The sequence below is a fragment of the Macaca thibetana genome, chromosome 16, assembly GCF_024542745.1.
Source record: "Macaca thibetana thibetana isolate TM-01 chromosome 16, ASM2454274v1, whole genome shotgun sequence".
Taxonomy (NCBI): Eukaryota; Metazoa; Chordata; class Mammalia; order Primates; family Cercopithecidae; genus Macaca; species Macaca thibetana.
The window spans coordinates 5,355,765-5,373,467 of NC_065593.1; the positions used below are offsets into that span (position 1 = coordinate 5,355,765).

Sequence of the window (17,703 nt, forward strand, 5' to 3'; positions counted from 1 at the left end):
ACTGATGAGACAATGGATTCAGGCAAGGATCATCGTTGGTTACTTTTTACCAGGTAAAAAGTTGTTGGCAATCAAAATATCCATATGCTGCCAGTGTCAGTACACAGACTAACTGTAATAGGAAAAACTATCTTTATGTTGGGAAGATCTGGTGACCTCAAATGAATGATCCATTGATAGTGACTCAACCTGATATTAATGAGACTTTTGATATGATGCACTATGAAATACATTTGTGAGATGTTATCATTAAAAATGTTTAAACAACCCAATCAAGCCTTTTGCCCTAACTTCTAATTTATGGAAACTACAGGGGATACCAGAACAACCCACATGTAAATAGTCAGTTGAATCCTGAACGTGAGACGTTTTTCAAGACAACTGACCTGCTCTCTTAAAGAAGAAGTACCAAAGTGGGGACTGTTCTAGATAGATGAAACAGATTTAATAATCAATACTATGTGTGAAAACTGACTGGATCAACAGAGGAAATTTAAACACAGACTAGGTGTTCAGATATTAGGGAATTACTGTTCTTTTTTTTTTTTTTAAAGGTATGTAAATGTATTGTGGTTATGTAAAAGACCATCCTTATTTTTATGCAATGCATGCTTAAGTGTTTAGCGATGAAATGTAATGTCTGTAAGTTCCTTTCCAATGTTTGGTTAAAAAAAATATGGCAAAATGTTAGTTTTAAAATCTAGGTGGGTATACAGTTCACTTTATTATTTTTAAACCTTTCTGTATATTTGAAAACTCATAATAAAAAGTTCCGGAAAATAAAGCTATTTGCTAAAAACTGTTGAATAATTTGTGGGTCAGACAACTGTAAAAGTGGGAAAAATACACAAAAATCTAGAGTTCTCCACTATTACTAGTCTGTTATTTTATAAGGGCATCAATTGCCTCTGTTTATCAGTGGAAGACTTTATAAATGCATTATTTACATAAAACATACAAAGGCAGGAAATACAGAGTAATGCAAAGGAAGGTGCTATGGACTGTCACATGCCACATGCTCAACCAAGGGAAATAAGTGCTGTGTGAGGGATGAAGCAGCATCAAAAAAATAAGGTCAAACAACTGTTATTTAAAAAAACATAGCTATATAAGCACAGTTTGAGTATTCTGCAACCTGTACTTTGTGCAGGATGATACTATGAAATCAAGGTTAACTAATGTAAGGGAAATGGAAATCAAGTTTTTTAAAGAAAACACTCAACAATATAGCCTTTAGGATGCTAGCATCCCGGGTCTTTCCTTCAGTACCTGTTTGTAGGATGGTTTTATAAACAGTAATGTCCAAAGGAAGTTGCATGGTTAATACAAGCTTAAATTGATATTTATAGTACCAGAATTGATATCAATTTCCCCTCATTTAGCTCAGGAAAACTTCCTGTACAAGGATGTCCCATGAAATCTGATTCACTACTTTTAAGCAGTTCCCAAGTAAATGTTATTTGTTGAACATTTCTTTGATATATGCACAAAAGTATTTTTAGTTATGCCAACTTTCACTCCATGCCAGTCAATTCTACTTTATTACTGAAATCTAATTTATATAATTTATTCATTAATTCAACCATGTATTGACTATGCACTATTATGCAAGGGACTGGAGAAACAAATATGAGCACAATGAAATCTCAGTTATCAGAATATGGCCTTATATTCTGGTAGTGGAATGCTGTAAATATGAAATACAATAGTATTTTTATCTATTTCTATTTGCATTTCTGCCAGTTTTCCTTTTAAGACCCACAAATCCAGTTATCATTGTTTAATGATTACTGCATCAGTGCTTTTGCCAATTAAATTTTTTCCTGACATGTTAAGAGTAACCTCTATTTTACTTGCATGTATGAGGGAGTGTCAGGCTTCCAATTATTCCTTAAAAATCAGTCACTTTGTTTTTAGTTTCTTCTAATATTCAGGCTGAATTCTTTTTTATTTAGCCACTCATTTCATAGGCAAAGCAAGTCCAATTACATTTCATGTTATAGCAATTATCTATGTATTTTTTTCCTCACTCCATTAAAATTTCACCTTTTCCCCTAACCCACATTCTGCAGTGAACTCAAATCTAATCTCCATTTATTTTTTCTCACATTATTTATATAGCTACACTATTACTTCCACTTCCTTCTCTTGGGATGTAGGTAGCATTTGGCAACCCATTTTAGCAGGTTGCTTATGCTCATCCCATGACCAAATATCACATCCTCACTCTCTCATTGCTCTGGAAATCTTTCTGTTGTGTAAACCACCTGTGATTTTCAGCACTGTAACAAGCCTTGAAAGGATCCAATTAGGAAGTCTGGGACCTAGGCATAGTAGACACTCAAGAAATGTGTTTAAGTGGAAGAAATGAACTTTCCATAGTAAAACAGTCACAGAGAAATCTAAAGTATAAATTTAGGAGTCAGATGAAAAAAATGCGAACTGTATACCTTATACCTACTTTTTTCCTTCAGGATGACCTTGAATGTCAAAACCTAGTAAAATCAAGGCTAATGTGTATTAAAAATTCATTTAAGCTTGGAGCATGTAATTTTTGCCTGTTTAAATCTCTACACATCTAATGTTATATACACATTAGTTTCTATCATATCTTTCATTAAGCTTCTCTTTAATATTTCGATATGTGAGGGAAGGTGTAACCAAACAGTGGTCATATAGAAATCTTTAAAATACTTTGAACTGTTTTTTTCAAACCTACTGGCTCCATATGGCAGTTATGGCATAACAGGAGAAGGGGAAGTAAAAAAGGGAAAGGAATCCTTTACATATTTTAAGGCTTCAAAGCTGGGAATAAAAGGCCTGAAAGCAGCTTTCTCTTTTCTGTAATTTTAAGATCACTCTCTGGTGTGAAATCTCTACTTGATGGACACCTTCCCAAGTTACATTCATAAGGCCTCATCAGGATGTACAGTTGACCCTTGAACAACACATTTGAACTGTACAGATCCACGTATACTGGAATTTTTTTTTTTCAACTGAACAGAGTTTGAAAGCACATTATTCAGGGATGGGAAACCTGCGTAGATGTAGGGTTTTTCATATACACAGGTTCCACCAGGCTGACCGTGCAACTTGAGTATGGGTAGATTTTGGTATACATGGGTGGTCCTGGAACCAATCCCCCGAGTATACTGAGGGATGACTGTACTTGAAATAAAGAGTTGATGAGTTATGTTTCTGAACACCCTTCACAGGGTTTCTTTCTGTAATGAATTAAACTCATATCAAATAAAGGTTAAGAAGTCAAGTTTCCTTCTTAAATTTCACATTAAATCTAAATAGGTTATATCCCTACCACTACTTCTGATACTTCTGCTGAGTGGTATCTAACATATTGCACTTCTTCGGATTTCTTCTGAATATTCTGACACACAGAATGCACAAAATAAAATTGAAATGAAGTTGTAAAACCTAATTGAAGTTTCCCTTATCCATTAATTACGATGTTTGGCACCTGTATGAACACGTTGATGCTGAATAAGGTTTGTACTCTGGGTGAAGGTTTTACCACATATACGACATGCATAGGGTTTCTCTCCTGTGTGAATTCTCTGGTGTTGAATAAGGCATGTTCTCTGGCTAAAATCCTTATCACATTCATTACATTTATAGGGTCTCTCTCCAGTATGAGTTCTCTGATGTTGATTAAGTGATGAGGAATAAATGAAAGCTTTCCCACATTCATTACATTTATAGGGTTTCTCTCCAGTATGAATCCTTTGATGCTGAGTAAGATTTGCACCTTGTCTATATGCTTTCCCACATATATTGCATTTAAAGGGTTTTTCTCCATTATGAATCCTCTGATGTTGAGTAAGGTGCACACTCTGGCTGAATGCTTTCCCACACACACTGCATTTATATGGTTTCTCTCCAGTATGTGTTCTATGATGTTGAGTAAGATTTGCACTCTGGCTGAAGGCTTTCCCACATATATTACATATATAGGATTTCTCTCCAGTGTGAGTGGTTTGATGTTGAATAAGGGTTGAGGAATGAGCAAAGGCTTTTCCACATTCATTACATTTATAACACTTCTCTCCAGAATGAATTCTCTGATGTCGAATAAGGTAAGTACTCTGACTAAACACTTTCCAACATTCATTGCATTTATATGGTTTCTTCCCAGTATGTATTTTTTGATGCTGAAGAAGGTGTGTACTCTGACTGAAAGTCTTCCCACATTCATTGCATATATAAGGTTTTTCTCCAGTATGAACTCTCTGATGATTAATCAGTGATGAACTGTGACTGAAGGTTTTACCACATTCCAAGCATTTATATGGTTTCTCTCCAGTATGTGTCCTTTGATGGATGGTAAGGTGTGCACGCTGACTAAAGTCTTTCCCACAGTCATCACACTTATAGGGTTTCTCTCCAGTATGAATTCTCTGATGTATAGTAAGGTGTGCACGCTGGCTGAAGGCTTTACCACACTGGTGGCATTCATATGGTTTTTCTCCAGTGTGCATTCTCTGATGTGCAATGAGGGATGAAATATGCCTAAACTCTTTCCCACATTCTTCACATTCATACGATTTCTCTTTGGCATGGGTACTTTGGTGTTTCAGGAGGGAAGGGTATTTCCTAAATTTTTTCCCACACACATTACACTTGTAAGGCTTCTCTCCAGGAAGTATTTTCCTATGTACAATACCATATGAGACATGATTGAAGGTTGCCCTGCCTTCATTATACACAGAAGTTTTATTATCTAATTGGGTATCAAACTGTACAATTAGGTTTGAATGCTTTTCAAAATTATTTCTATATATATCATATTTACTAAGACATTCTTCTGTAGGATCATCTTCTTGTGAAAGGACTGACTTCAAACTGAAACCTCTTTCATTAGTGTGAAATTTCCAGAAGCCACCTGTTGCTCGCCTCTGTAATCTATCATTGTAGTCATATGAGTCTTCTAATTTGATGGTCTGGGTTTCTTCCTTTGTGAGTTTAGACATATTCTCCACTGGAGTACATGCTTGGACTTTAGTTTCCCATTCTGAAATAAAAAAAATATAAAAAGTCTTTATTTTGAGAGAGGAAACTGCCAAAATAGAAACAATAAACATAGATAAAATGCCCAAAGAGAACAGCTCTGAAAACGTCATCATCATGGCCTTTCAAATTTGGGAAAGGAGACAAAAAGGGCAAAAAAAAGGGAGACTAAGTTGTTGAAAACAGACAGGTTCTTCATATTCAACATGGACACAGAGGGAATAAAACAGATTAAGTCAGGTGACAGAGCTAAGAGAAGCCAAAACAGTGATAACACTGTGTGGGATAACTTGGGATGGCTTCATGGATTAATTTATGTAATGGGTTCATAAAGTAGACATGCTGACTCTCATCACTCTCTCTTCCAATCTGCTCTGCACAATTCCACATAATATTCCTAAAGCAATTTCACCAAGTGCTTTCTATGCTCAAATATCTCTAGTAAATCTCCCATAGCCTGAAACAATGGTTTTCAAGGTAGTCCTCCCACTAGCAGCATAAGCATCACTATCATCAAGAAATGTGTTAACATTATTGGGTCTCACCCAGACATACTGAATCAGAAACTCTGGCAGTAGAGCTGAGTAATCTGTTTTATTAAACCCAGCAGTTTTGCTACCTACCAAAGTTTAAGGACTAGTGGCTTAAACTATAAAAGTGAAAAAGTTTAGAATACCTCCACTTGGCATTCAATCCCAGAATAACTAAGCCCTTTCTATTCTATTCTGTCTCCTACTACAACTCATGTTCAGCTTAATTTAAAGTTATCCGCTTTTTTTTTTTTTTTTTTTTTTTTTGGAGACAGACTCTGTGCCATCTTGGCTTACTGCAACCTCTGCCTCCCAGGTTCACGTAATTTTCGTGCCTCAGACTCCTGAATAGCTGGGATTACAGGCAGTAACCACCATGCCCAGCTAATTTTTGTATTTTTAATAGAGACACGGTTTCACCATGTTGGCTAGGCTGGCCTCAAACTCCTGGCCTCAGCTGGTCTGCCTGCCTCAGCCTCCCAAAGTGCTAGGGTTACAGGTATGGGCTGCCACACTCGGCCTAAAGTTATCCACTACGCTTCATAATATTCTCTAGATGCCATGCTAATCCTAGACTCTAGGCCTTCTCTTATGATGCCTTCTCCACCTATTAAAAAAGCTGTTTATAGTCCAACTCATATTTCTCTCTACAATGCTTCTTTGAATTTAAAATACAGATTAGAGGCCAAGCTCTGTGGCTTTCTCCTGTAATCCCAGCACTTTGGGAGGCCAAGGCAGGTGGATCACTTGAGGTCAGGAGTTCGAGACCAGCCTGGCCATCATGGCGAAATTCTATCTCTACTAAAAATAGAAAAATTTAGACAGATGTGGTGGTGTGCGCCTGTAGTCCCAGCTACCTGGGAGGCTGAGGCATGAGAATTGCTTGAGCCTGGGAGGTGGAGGTTGCAGTGAGCCATGATCGCCCCACTGCACTCTAGCCTGGATGACAGAGCAAGATCCTGTCTTCAAAAAAATAAAATAAAATATAGATTAGGTTGAATCATATAGGAAATTGCCTTTTTTTATAAGTCAAAATGGCTGAATGTCAGTAACCCTATATGGTTCAACCTAATATAGTATTGGGCTCATGACAGAACTTGGCTTTATATGAGTACAGTCATGGATTGCTTAACAATGAGGATACGTTCTGAGAAATGCGGTGTTGGGTCAATTTCATCCCTGTGTGAGCATCATAGGGTATACTTATATGAACCTAGATGATATACATATATTTTCTTTTTTTAAACATGGAAAGCTAAATGTACCAGCACTATTACTGAATATCAATAATTTCCCCTACTTGATCTGCAATACAAATATCAAGTGCTTATATATCAGGCTTCTATATATGCTCCATTGTTGTCTTATGGGACCACTGTCATACATGCAATTTGTTGTTGACCAAAAAATCATTATGCAGCACATGACTGTAATTCACAATTCTGTACATTTCTTGTATTTCCAACCTAGGTGCAAATTCTGGAAATAGTTTATCCTTCTTACACATTTCCTTTAAAAATGGCCCAAGACTCTGGATATGGTGGCGACTCAACTGAAATGGTAAAATAAATGACATTAACATGTAAAAAGGTGAACTCAAATCAAAGTGTACACAGATGTGCATGCATACACATAACCAAACACACACACACCAAACCAAACCAAACCAAAAAGGTTGACCCTCAATCGAACCTGGCTGTAATAAGGCAGTCAAATGTGTATTTGTTGCTGCCTATTAAGTTTCTTGTATAATTATTTAACACAAAATTTAAGTTACAACCTCTATCCTTTGAAACCAGGTGGGAAACATATAACTTGCAAATATCAAGAATTACATAATGTAATTTAATCAAATACAGAATTTATAATATAGCAAAAATGGTACTAAATATTTCAGAAACTTTCTAAGAGGCAAATCACAGTATAATACCTTTACAAATATATCTATTCAATTGAGTAATATGCAGTAATTGAAAATGACAGCTACATCATCAGTAAGGGACTAGTTATTAATAGAATAAGGGATAACAGAATATTGATAACTGATAATTGGGTAGGTCTAGGTACATTGACACGAAAAAGTGTGCAGGATACATTAAGTGAAAAAAAAAGCAGGTGTGTAAAAAAATGTAGAGCAACATCCTAGCTGTGTAAAGATATGCTATTTGTGTTACACACAGACAGACACACACACACACCCCCCCCCCCACTCACACACGTAATCTAAGGGGAGAAGGTCCTGGTCATGACTGAGGAGAGAGGTACACTTAATATTTGCTTCCTTGTACTGCTTGAATCTACAAACGACTTTTTTTACTTTTATTCAAATACAAAATCATAGTTTATATAAGAAAATGTTTAGGAGTAATGTTAAATGAAAAAGAGTATCATAACAAGCATGAAAACACATCAGAAGTGGAAAAAAAATTACCAAAATGCTAATAATGATATAGGTTTTCGTTTCTAGTTTCTAATTTTCAATAAATTTGCTATATTACTTTTGTTGCTATTTATTACTAGTAAGTAGTTATATTCCATTCCAGTAGGTGTAGCAAAATAAAAAGTAATAAAGAAACATAGAAAATAGTTATATTACTTTCATGAAAGAAAAAAATTTATAAACCAACTTTCTCAAACCAGGATTTGTTATTCCCCTCCCCAGAAGAAAATGAGAATGTGGATGGACTGTACAAGTAGGTGTGTATACACACAAAAAAGAGATGAGATAATACCAGAAGCTGAATTCAACTTCTGTGTAATCAGTATCAGTCTATGACAGATTGTACATACAACTGAAAAGTACTAAAGTTATAATTAACAAACTTAAAGTGAAAGACTGAATAATGACCAGGAATAAGTTGCTACTATAAACACACTTTTTTTTTTGATATGGAGTTTTGCTTTCGTTGCCCAGGTTGGAGTGCAATGGTGCGATCTCGGCTCACCACAACCTCCACCTCCCGGGTTCAAGCGATTCTCTTGCCTCAGCCTCCTGAGTAGCTGCGATTACAGGCATGTGCCACTACGCCTGGCTAATTTTGTGTTTTTAGTAGATAGGGTTTCTCCACGTTGGTCAGGCTGGTCTTGAACTCCTGACCTCAGGTGATCCACCCGCCTCAGCCTCTCAAAGTGCTGGGATTACAGGCAAGAGTCACTGCGCCCGGCTGATAAATGCACATTTTTAAACAAATTAGTTTACCAAAACTTCTGAAACAGATCATTAAGCAGGGTTTAAATACATGTTTATCACTAAAACCAGAAAGGATTGGTTAGAAGTGTTATCCCTTGGTTAATAAGGACAAACAGTGGTATAATATTTCCAAACAGAGGAGATTAATGTTGACTCAGGTAATCAAGGAAAGCTTCAGTGGGAGAAGTGTGATTTGAAATGAGCCTCAAAGAATGGCAAAGTACTGTATAAACATAAAGAACTATAAACCATAAAATATAAACATAAAGAACTATAAAAGATCTGAGACAGTAATGGCCATCAAACCAATACTACTATTCTGTTTGTTAATTATCAAAGTTTCCATTTCCTGAAGTATGACTAACCTACTTCCTGAAGTACCCTAACTAAAGGTAGATTCAACTTACTATATATCTCTGAGCTGGCAAGAAAGCAAAATCCTCACAGGCCAAAAATTAAGTAAAAGCAGGAAGGCAAGAAGTGAGTAATAGCTGAAGTTGACTGCCTGAGATAGCTCTTCAATCATGTTTGATGACCTTAAGCTTCCATTTTGAGGGTACAAGGGATTCTGGGGCTAGAAGACAAAGGCTGGGGCCCAGCCAAGGAGAGGAGGCTGACAGGAGTCCCTTGAACAGAGGACTACACACTATGTAAGAACAGGCTAGGCTAAAAAAACAAAACCCCAAAACCTCACTGTCCAGAAGGAAAAAAGGAACTGTCTTTCTCAGTCTTGGTGCTCTTTGGAGGGAGAAAAATCCCCCCCTCTCCAAATGCATAACCATACATTGCCCTTTCTTGAGTATTCAGAGCCCAAATTTGTGCTCTCTGATGATCTAAAAAACTCTTCATGTTGAGAAGTGACTTCAGACTGCAAGTATCTCCCAGAAGACTATCCTGACTCTAATCCAGGCTTATTTCCATACTCTGTATGTTTTCTCAGTGCCTAGAGTGTGCAGAATGTGTTCCCCAGAGAATTTAGTGTGCTGTAGGTGTATTTTGTATTTTGCCAACTAAGGCATATAAGGCGATAAATTATAGAGAATAATTAGCTTTTAAAGTTTATGACCCTTAAAATACCTAATGACCAAAGTTAGTTTTTTAAAAAAGTGAAACAATTCACTCTAAGGTAGCATTTTTTTTTTTTTTTTTTTTTTGAGACAGAGTATTACTCTCTCACCCAGTGGGAATGCAGTGGTGTGACCTTGGCTCACTGCAGCCTTGATCTCCCGGGCTCAAGTTATCCTCTCACTTCAGTCTCCCTGAAGCTGGGACTATAGTCATGAATCACCACGACCAGTTAATTAAAAAAATTTTTTTTAGTAGAGACAGGTCTCACTATGTTGCCCAGGGTGGTCTCAAATTCCTGAGTTCAAGCGATCTGCCTGCCTCAGCCTCCCAAAGTGTTGGGGTTACAGGTGTGAGCCACTGTGCCTGGCCATATCATATCTGTCATTATTATTTAATTCACTGTTGTATACTAGCATCCATATTGGTGGATATATAAGAAGTCAGTGTCTTAGATTTAAAAAATGGAATAATGGCTGGGCGCCATGGCTCACACCTGTAATCTCAGCACTGGAGGCCAAGACAGGTGGATCGCTTGAGCCCAGAAATTGAGACCAGTCTGGGAAACATAGCAAGACCCTGCTCTGCAAAAAATACAAAAATTATCTGGGCATGGTGGCACACACCTGTACTCCCAGCTACTCAGGAGGCTGAGGTAGAAGGATCGCTTGAATGCAGGAGATAGAGGTTGCAGTGAGCCATGGTCATACCATTGCACTCCAGCTTGGGTGACAGAGTGAGACTCTGTCTCAACAACAGCAATAAAATAAAATAAAATAATAAAATAAAATAAAAAATGGAATAACAAAGCAAGATGCAAGAATATACATAGTATACTTCTTTCGTATACAAAAGAAGATAATATATTATTAATTTATTTTTGCAAAGAGAAACATAGGAAGGATACACCAGAAACTGATGATCATGGTTACCTATAGGGAGTAGGTGGAAAGAGAGCAGAAGGAAAGGAAATGTATACCTTTCTATATAGTTTTTGAGTTATCAGCCATGTTACTGTTTTCGCATACTCAAAAATGTAAATTAAAAATAATTTTAAAAAGCAAGAAAACACTATCCTTAGTGGTATATATTCTAAGGACAAAAAGGACTTCAAAGAAATCTTGAACTTTCTAGACTGTTTGTTATAGTGATGTAAATTTGAAACTATTTTTGTGTGTAACATATGATACAGCAAATAAGTAAATATGCTGATGTTGGAAACTAGGTTATTCACTGCATGAGACAGGAGATACAAAATGGAAAATGGGAATATATAAAACGGAATATCCTTGTTGTGTTAGATTTGAATTGGAGTTTAAGTATGAACTCCTGACTTAAAAGAACTAACACACATGTACACATGCATAAACACACACAAACACACACACACACACAAACTTCCTAGCTCTATCCACTGAACAGTAGCAATGATACCATTAAACAGTGAATACACTTATGGCCCAGATCTTGGTTTCTAAGTACCATTCCCTACTAAAATGAATCAGGATTCCTTGGAGAAATCCCAAGTCTAAGGTGAGCATAAGGTGAGCCTAAAGAACATCTGGTTGTGCCAGAAAGCAAGGAAATGGATGAAGACTAATTGGGACATGTCAAAAAGATGCTGGACTTTGTTTGATGCTAGAGTGCCCAAATTTGGAACAATTGAGCATCAAAAACACAAAACAAAATGTAAAAACTGGAATTAATGGACTAATAATACATAAATATACATACATATATATATATTTTTCCTTTTTCTTTTTTGAAATGGAGTCTCGCTCTGTTGCCCAGGCTACAGTGCAGTGCCACAATCTTGGCTCCCTGCAATCTCCACCTCCCGAGTTCAAGCGATTCTCCTTCCTCAGCATCCCCAGTAGCTGGGACTACAGGCACGCACCACCATGCCCAGCTAATTTTTGTATTATTATTATTATTATTTTTAGTAGAGACAGGGTTTTACCATGTTGACGAGGCTGGTCTCAAACTCCTGACCTCAAGTGATCCACCTACCTTGGCCTCCTAAAGTGCTGGGATTACAGGAGTGAGCCACCGTGCCTGGCCAACTAATCATATATTGAATTTTTAAAATTTCCATTAGTCCACAGTGGTATATACATAAAAATGGGGTGAGGGAAGGAGAGCTATTCTTTTTTGTTTTTTTTGAGATGGAGTCTAGCTCTATTGCCTAGGCTGGAGTGCAGTGGCACAATCTTGGCTCACTGCAACCTCCGCCTCCTGGGTTCAAGTGATTCTCCTGCCTCAGCCTCCCAAGTAGCTGGGATTACAGGCACCCGCCACCACACCCAGGTAATTTTTGTATTTTCAGTAGATACAGAGTTTCACTGTGTTGGCCAGGCTGGTCTCGAACTCCTGACTTCGTGATCCGCCCACCTTGGCCTCCTAAAGTGCTGGGATTACAGGCGTACCCGGCCGAAATAGCTATTCTTTAATGAAGAATGCTGTTAATAATTTAGAAAAGATGACTGAATTAGAAAATCACCATTTTGTAGCTGGGCATGGTGGCTCACGCCTGTAATCTCAGTACTTTGGGAGGCCAAGGCAGGTGGATCACCTGAAGTCAGGAGTCTGAGACCAGCCTGGCCAACATGGTGACACCCTGTCTCTACTAAAAATACAAAAACTAGCTGGGTGTGGTGGCACATGCTTCTAACCCCAGCTACTCTGGAAGCTGAGGCAGGAGAATTGCTTGAACCCAGGAGGCAGAGGTTGCAGTGAGAGGCGATCACGCCATTGCACTCCAGCCTGGGCAACAAGAGTGAAACTCCATCTCAAAAACAACAAAAACGAAAATCAACATTTGCAACCAGCAATATAACAATGCAAAGATAATCAAATGGATGCTAAAAATTTTAAGTAAAAGATTATCGAGGAATAGTCATGTGACCTCAAAGTATCACTCCACAGATTACTTATTAATCATAAAGAATGCACCTTTAAAAAGGAGAGATCCTGTAGACACCACCTTAACCAAACTGAGCATCACCAATGATGAGATAAATTACCACTATGTACCTCCTGAGGAAATGCAATGGAAGATACATATCACCTTTCAAATATTCTTGGTAAAATCTTTAAACTGACTAATCTTTAGGAAACAATGAGGCAAATCTAAACTGTAGGTCATTAAAAAAAACTGGCTTGGATCCTTTAAAAAATGTCAATATCATGAAAGACTTTTTTAAAAAAAGAAAAAAGGCTGGGGAACATTTCTCTATTAAAAGGTACTAAAGATACAAGATAAACAAGTGGAACATGTGATTCCTGACTGGATCCTGTATTGGGGAGAAAAATATCTATAAAGGATGTTTTTGGGACAGTTGGGAAAAATCTGAATATTTGACTATACATTTGATGACACTATTATATAAATGTTAAATATCTAGAGTGAGAGAATGGTATCATGCTTATGTAGAAGAATGTTCATGTTCTTAGAAGGTATTTAGGGGTTGTCATGATGTCTATTAAAATGGCTCAGTGCAAAAACCTTTGTAGAGAGATAGAGCAAAAGTGGCTAAACGATGATAATTAGTGATTCCAAGTAGACAGTACATAAGTGATTAATGTAATGTGCCTGTGTAGGTTTGAAATTGTTTAAAATGAAGTTACTGTGGAGGGAATAAGCAAGGAGTGAGAATGAAAAAGTCCATGACTAAGGAACAAGTTCAATAATAAAAATATGATGCAGATATAAAAAAAGAAATGAGGAAGCTCTTTACATACTCATTTGGAAGGCTTTTCAAGATATACTTTTAAGTTAAAAAAGCAAGGTACAAAACAGTATGTATAGTATGCTACCATTCATATTAAAAATGGAGAAAAACTATTTTTATATTGACTTTACATGCAAAAAACTCAAAGCAAAATAAACATCTCTAACAACTGTTTATTGCCACACTTTTATCCTGGAGACAACAGTTGTTCAAACTTTATTACCTGACTTCTACTTATGTGGGAGGACAGACTTCTACAGGAAAACAGTGGTTCATGGACATGCTCTAATGACAGCGGTCACATGCTAGGGAGATGTAGGAACTGGGTGAATGTGGTATTCAGGTGGGTAATTTATATATATATTTTTATATATATTTTGCTTTATACATTTTTAAAAATTGTGAATCGTGAATATATTATCTTTAAAGTAATTAGAAAATAAAAAAGAAAGGGATGATTTAGAAAAGTGAAGGCAGGGGGATGTAGGGATTTGTCAGTGAACAGAATAAAAGAAACTCAAAAAGAAGAAGGTTTAACATTTAAATTTTTAGGGGGCATTCATGCATGTTTAAATCTAGAGGAAGAGGAACATGGCACAATGAAAGCCCTAGACAAAGCCCTAAGAGATGAGACCTAGAGGTCATGTAGAAGGATAAAATGAGAAGAGACACGGGAAAAGTGTGTTAATAGTGATCTTAGGAAGCTCTTCCTGAAGAGGCCTCTGTAAAGAAGCAACACCAAACAGCTCAGTGTTCTTCACAGGCTAGAAAGCCTTTGCAAAAAGTGACCTGGTCATATTTAAAATGCATATCTCACCACACTTAGGATATAGATTCTTAAATGCAAAGAAGCTCATGTGCTTTCTGTTTCTCACCTGGACTAGGGCCTTCTAAAATTTCTTTTATCACCATCCATGGTTCTTCCAACATGGGAATCACAGTTGGTCTGTACACTGTAAGTCCTGTTCAGGAGGAATATAATGAATTTTATCCTGGAGATAAACAGTTGCTCCAAGTTTTATTACCAGACTTCTACCTATCTGAGAGAACAGACCTCTGTAGGAGAACAATAGTTCATGGACATGATCTAATAAGAGAATTAGGCTGTTGGTTGTTATCCTTTTCCGAGACAGGATAACAATTTCCTGCCACTTAAGAGGATATGTGAAGGAAGAAACCTTCCTTTAGAGTAGCAAAGGCTGGGCAAGGCAGCATCGGGTGGCAGCACTATGAAGCTGTGCATCAGTTGCTAATGTTCTCTCACTTAAAAACCTTTCATTTGGGAAACGGGAGTAAAACAGTCACTCTTGTGGTTGAATGAGATAAGAACATTTATTTCTAGACCCCATTTTTAGCCAAGCATGTCTGAGGGCCAACCCATTTTTAACAACGGGTATAAGAAAGAGACCCGGGGGGACAGGCTGAGAGGAGGAGGGGTAGAGATGATCCTTACCCAGAGAAACCATGTTCCAATAGTTCTGTAGTGTCACAGTCTTGTATAATTCCTTCTGCACAGGACGCATTAACTCCCAGTCCTCCTGGGTGATGTCTACAGCCACATCTTTGAATGTCATCGATTCCTAAAATATCAAGTGTAACTTAACTCAGTTCAAGAACTAATGGCAAAGGGGACACGGATGACACTGGGTGTATGTATGCTGGGGGAGTGTCACAGAATTTTAAGCTTTAGTAGGATCCTAGAAGTTGTCTAGTCAAAACCCTTCCCCGACATATGGACAGCCCCATAGCATCTCTCCATGACCCTAAACGGAAGTTTGAAAATAGATCAGAATTTATTTTCACTTGGCACTCGTGCATGCATTGGTGGCAGCTCCATTTTACAAAGAAAAAGTTTATTATTAATATTTTTAAAAGAGAGAGGGTCCACTCTGTTGCATGTGCTGGACTAGTGCATGCATTGGTGGCAGCTCCATTTTTAAAAGGAAAAGGTTTATTATTATTATTTTTTAAAAGAGACAGGGTCTCGCCTGGTCACCTGGGCTGGAGTGCAATGGTCCAACCATTGTTCACTGCAGCCCCGAACTCCTGGGCAGAAGTGATCCTCTCACCTCACCCTCCCGAGTAGGTGGGACTACAGGCACACACCACCACAGTTGGCTAATTTTTAAATTGTTTTGTAGAGATGGGGTTTTGCTATGCTGCCCAGGCTGGTCTCAAACTCCTGAACTCAAGCGATCCTTCACCTCAGCTCCCCAAAGTGTTGAGATTACAGAAGTGATCCACCATGCCTGACTTGAGTTTTAAATTTTAAACACAGATGACACAGAGTTGAATGGTTTTGCTTTTCAAGCTATGCTTTAAGAATAAATCCAACATATTATAATTAAAATGTTAAGATATTTTTATGTGTTCTATAGTTAAATTCAGTCTTTCTTTTAAAAAATGTAACAGATGCCAATAATCACAGTGTTGAACTGCTGCACTGTTAAATACATTTCACAATCTGGTAAGGTTAGTGCCTTTCTTGTTTGCTCTTCTTTTGTTAAAAAGATAGTATTATCTTACATGTTTCTTTTTTTTTTTTTTTTTGAGACAGAGTCTTGCTCTGTTGCCCAGGCTGGAGTGCAGTGACCTCCCGAGTAGCTGGGATTACAGGCGCATGCCACCATGCCCAGCTAATTTTTGTATTTTTAGTAGAGACAGGGTTTTGCCATGTTGGCCAGGCTGGTCTCCAAACTCCTGACCTCAGGTGATCCAGCTGCCTCCGCCTCCCAAAGTGCTGGGATGACAGGTGTGAGCCACTGCGCCTGGCCATGTGTTTATTTTTGCATATAATTGTATCTTTAAAAAATAATATTGGAGGCTAGGTGCAGTGGCTCATACCTATAATCCCAACACTTTGGGAAGCCAAGGCAGGAGGATCACTTTGAGGCCAGAAGTTTAAGACCAGCCTGGGCAATTTAGTGAGATCCTATCTCTTAAAAATTTTTTTCTTTTAAATCATATTGGGATTTAAAACTTGTATTAAGTTTATAACTTAGGGAGAACTGGTGACTTTATAATATTTAAAGTTTCTTTCATGTTCCACAAAATATTAGACATGAAAGTACTGCAATATTTATACTATGCTTAGTTTTAGATATTTTAAATTTTTTGGGGGGGTGTGATACTGGAAGCATTTTTTTCATTTTATCATTTATCTCATTTTTATGTGTATATGTTGATATATATGTATGTATATATGTGATTAATTTTTGCATGTCATTTTCTGTAGTCATTTTATCCAGTTTTTCTATTAGTGTTTCTAACAGTTTTTCCCTTGATTTTGTTAGGTTTTCCAGGTAAATGTTCACATCATCAATGAATAATCATTTTAACTTGGTTACCAAAGGCTTTCCAATTTCAGAAAGACCAGTTATATTTTTACAGTAAATCTTTCTCTTAAGGTAGCTTGAGTTACTATTCTTTAAAATAATACAGACTCATGGCCGGGCACGGTGGCTCACATCTGTAATCCCAGCACTTTGGGAGGTCAACGCGGGTGGATCACCTGAGGTCAGGAGTTCAAGACCAGCATGGCCAACATGGCGAATCCCTGTCTCTACTAAAATACAAAAATACAAAATACAAAAATTAGGCAGGCATGTTGGCGCGCACCTGTAACCCCAGCTACTCCAGAGGCTGTGGCATGAGAATCACTTGAACCCAGGAGGTAGAGGTTGCAGTGGACCAAGATCGCACCACCGCACTTCAGCCTGGGCAACAAAGTGCGATTCTGTCTCAAAAAATATACATAAATTCATGATCAACAATAATATGACAGAATGCATGGCCTTTAACTACTTGTTAATGAGGAAAAATAATAGTAACAATCATCTATTAATTGTTTAATCCAGGCTAACTACAAGTCTCATAATATTTAATACTCACAATCTAAGAGGTAAATGCTATTTATGAGAGTAGAATAACTCAGGCTAAGAGAGGTTAAGTATCTTGTCCCAAATTGCAGTTCCAGTGGTAGAGCCAGGAACCAAAACCTAAATCCATCTGGCTGTGGAGGTCAATCCTGTATCCTCTATGTGATATTGCTGACAAAGTCAAAGTAAGGAAAGACATATGGGAAGGGAAGGGAATGGAAGCCCCTTTTCTTTATAGTACATTCACCTACCTTAACAGACCAAGATAACATAGGAGAGAAACTGGA

General features: G+C 37.5%; 1 protein-coding gene across 2 annotated transcripts in view; it reads right to left on the reverse strand.

The window, feature by feature from the left end:
* Positions 1–533: 533 nt before the first annotated feature.
* The window catches only part of ZNF287 (zinc finger protein 287), a 178,847-nt gene continuing 161,677 nt past the window's right edge, over positions 534–17,703 (reverse strand). For both annotated transcript variants that reach the window (XM_050763412.1, XM_050763411.1), the window contains exons 4-6: positions 14,992–15,118; positions 14,414–14,500; positions 534–5,026 (exon numbers count right to left, since the gene is read on the reverse strand). In XM_050763412.1, the coding sequence (XP_050619369.1) occupies positions 3,456–5,026; positions 14,414–14,500; positions 14,992–15,118 (1,785 nt within the window). In that variant the 3' untranslated portion in view covers positions 534–3,455. The remainder of the gene's footprint in view (positions 5,027–14,413; positions 14,501–14,991; positions 15,119–17,703) is intronic.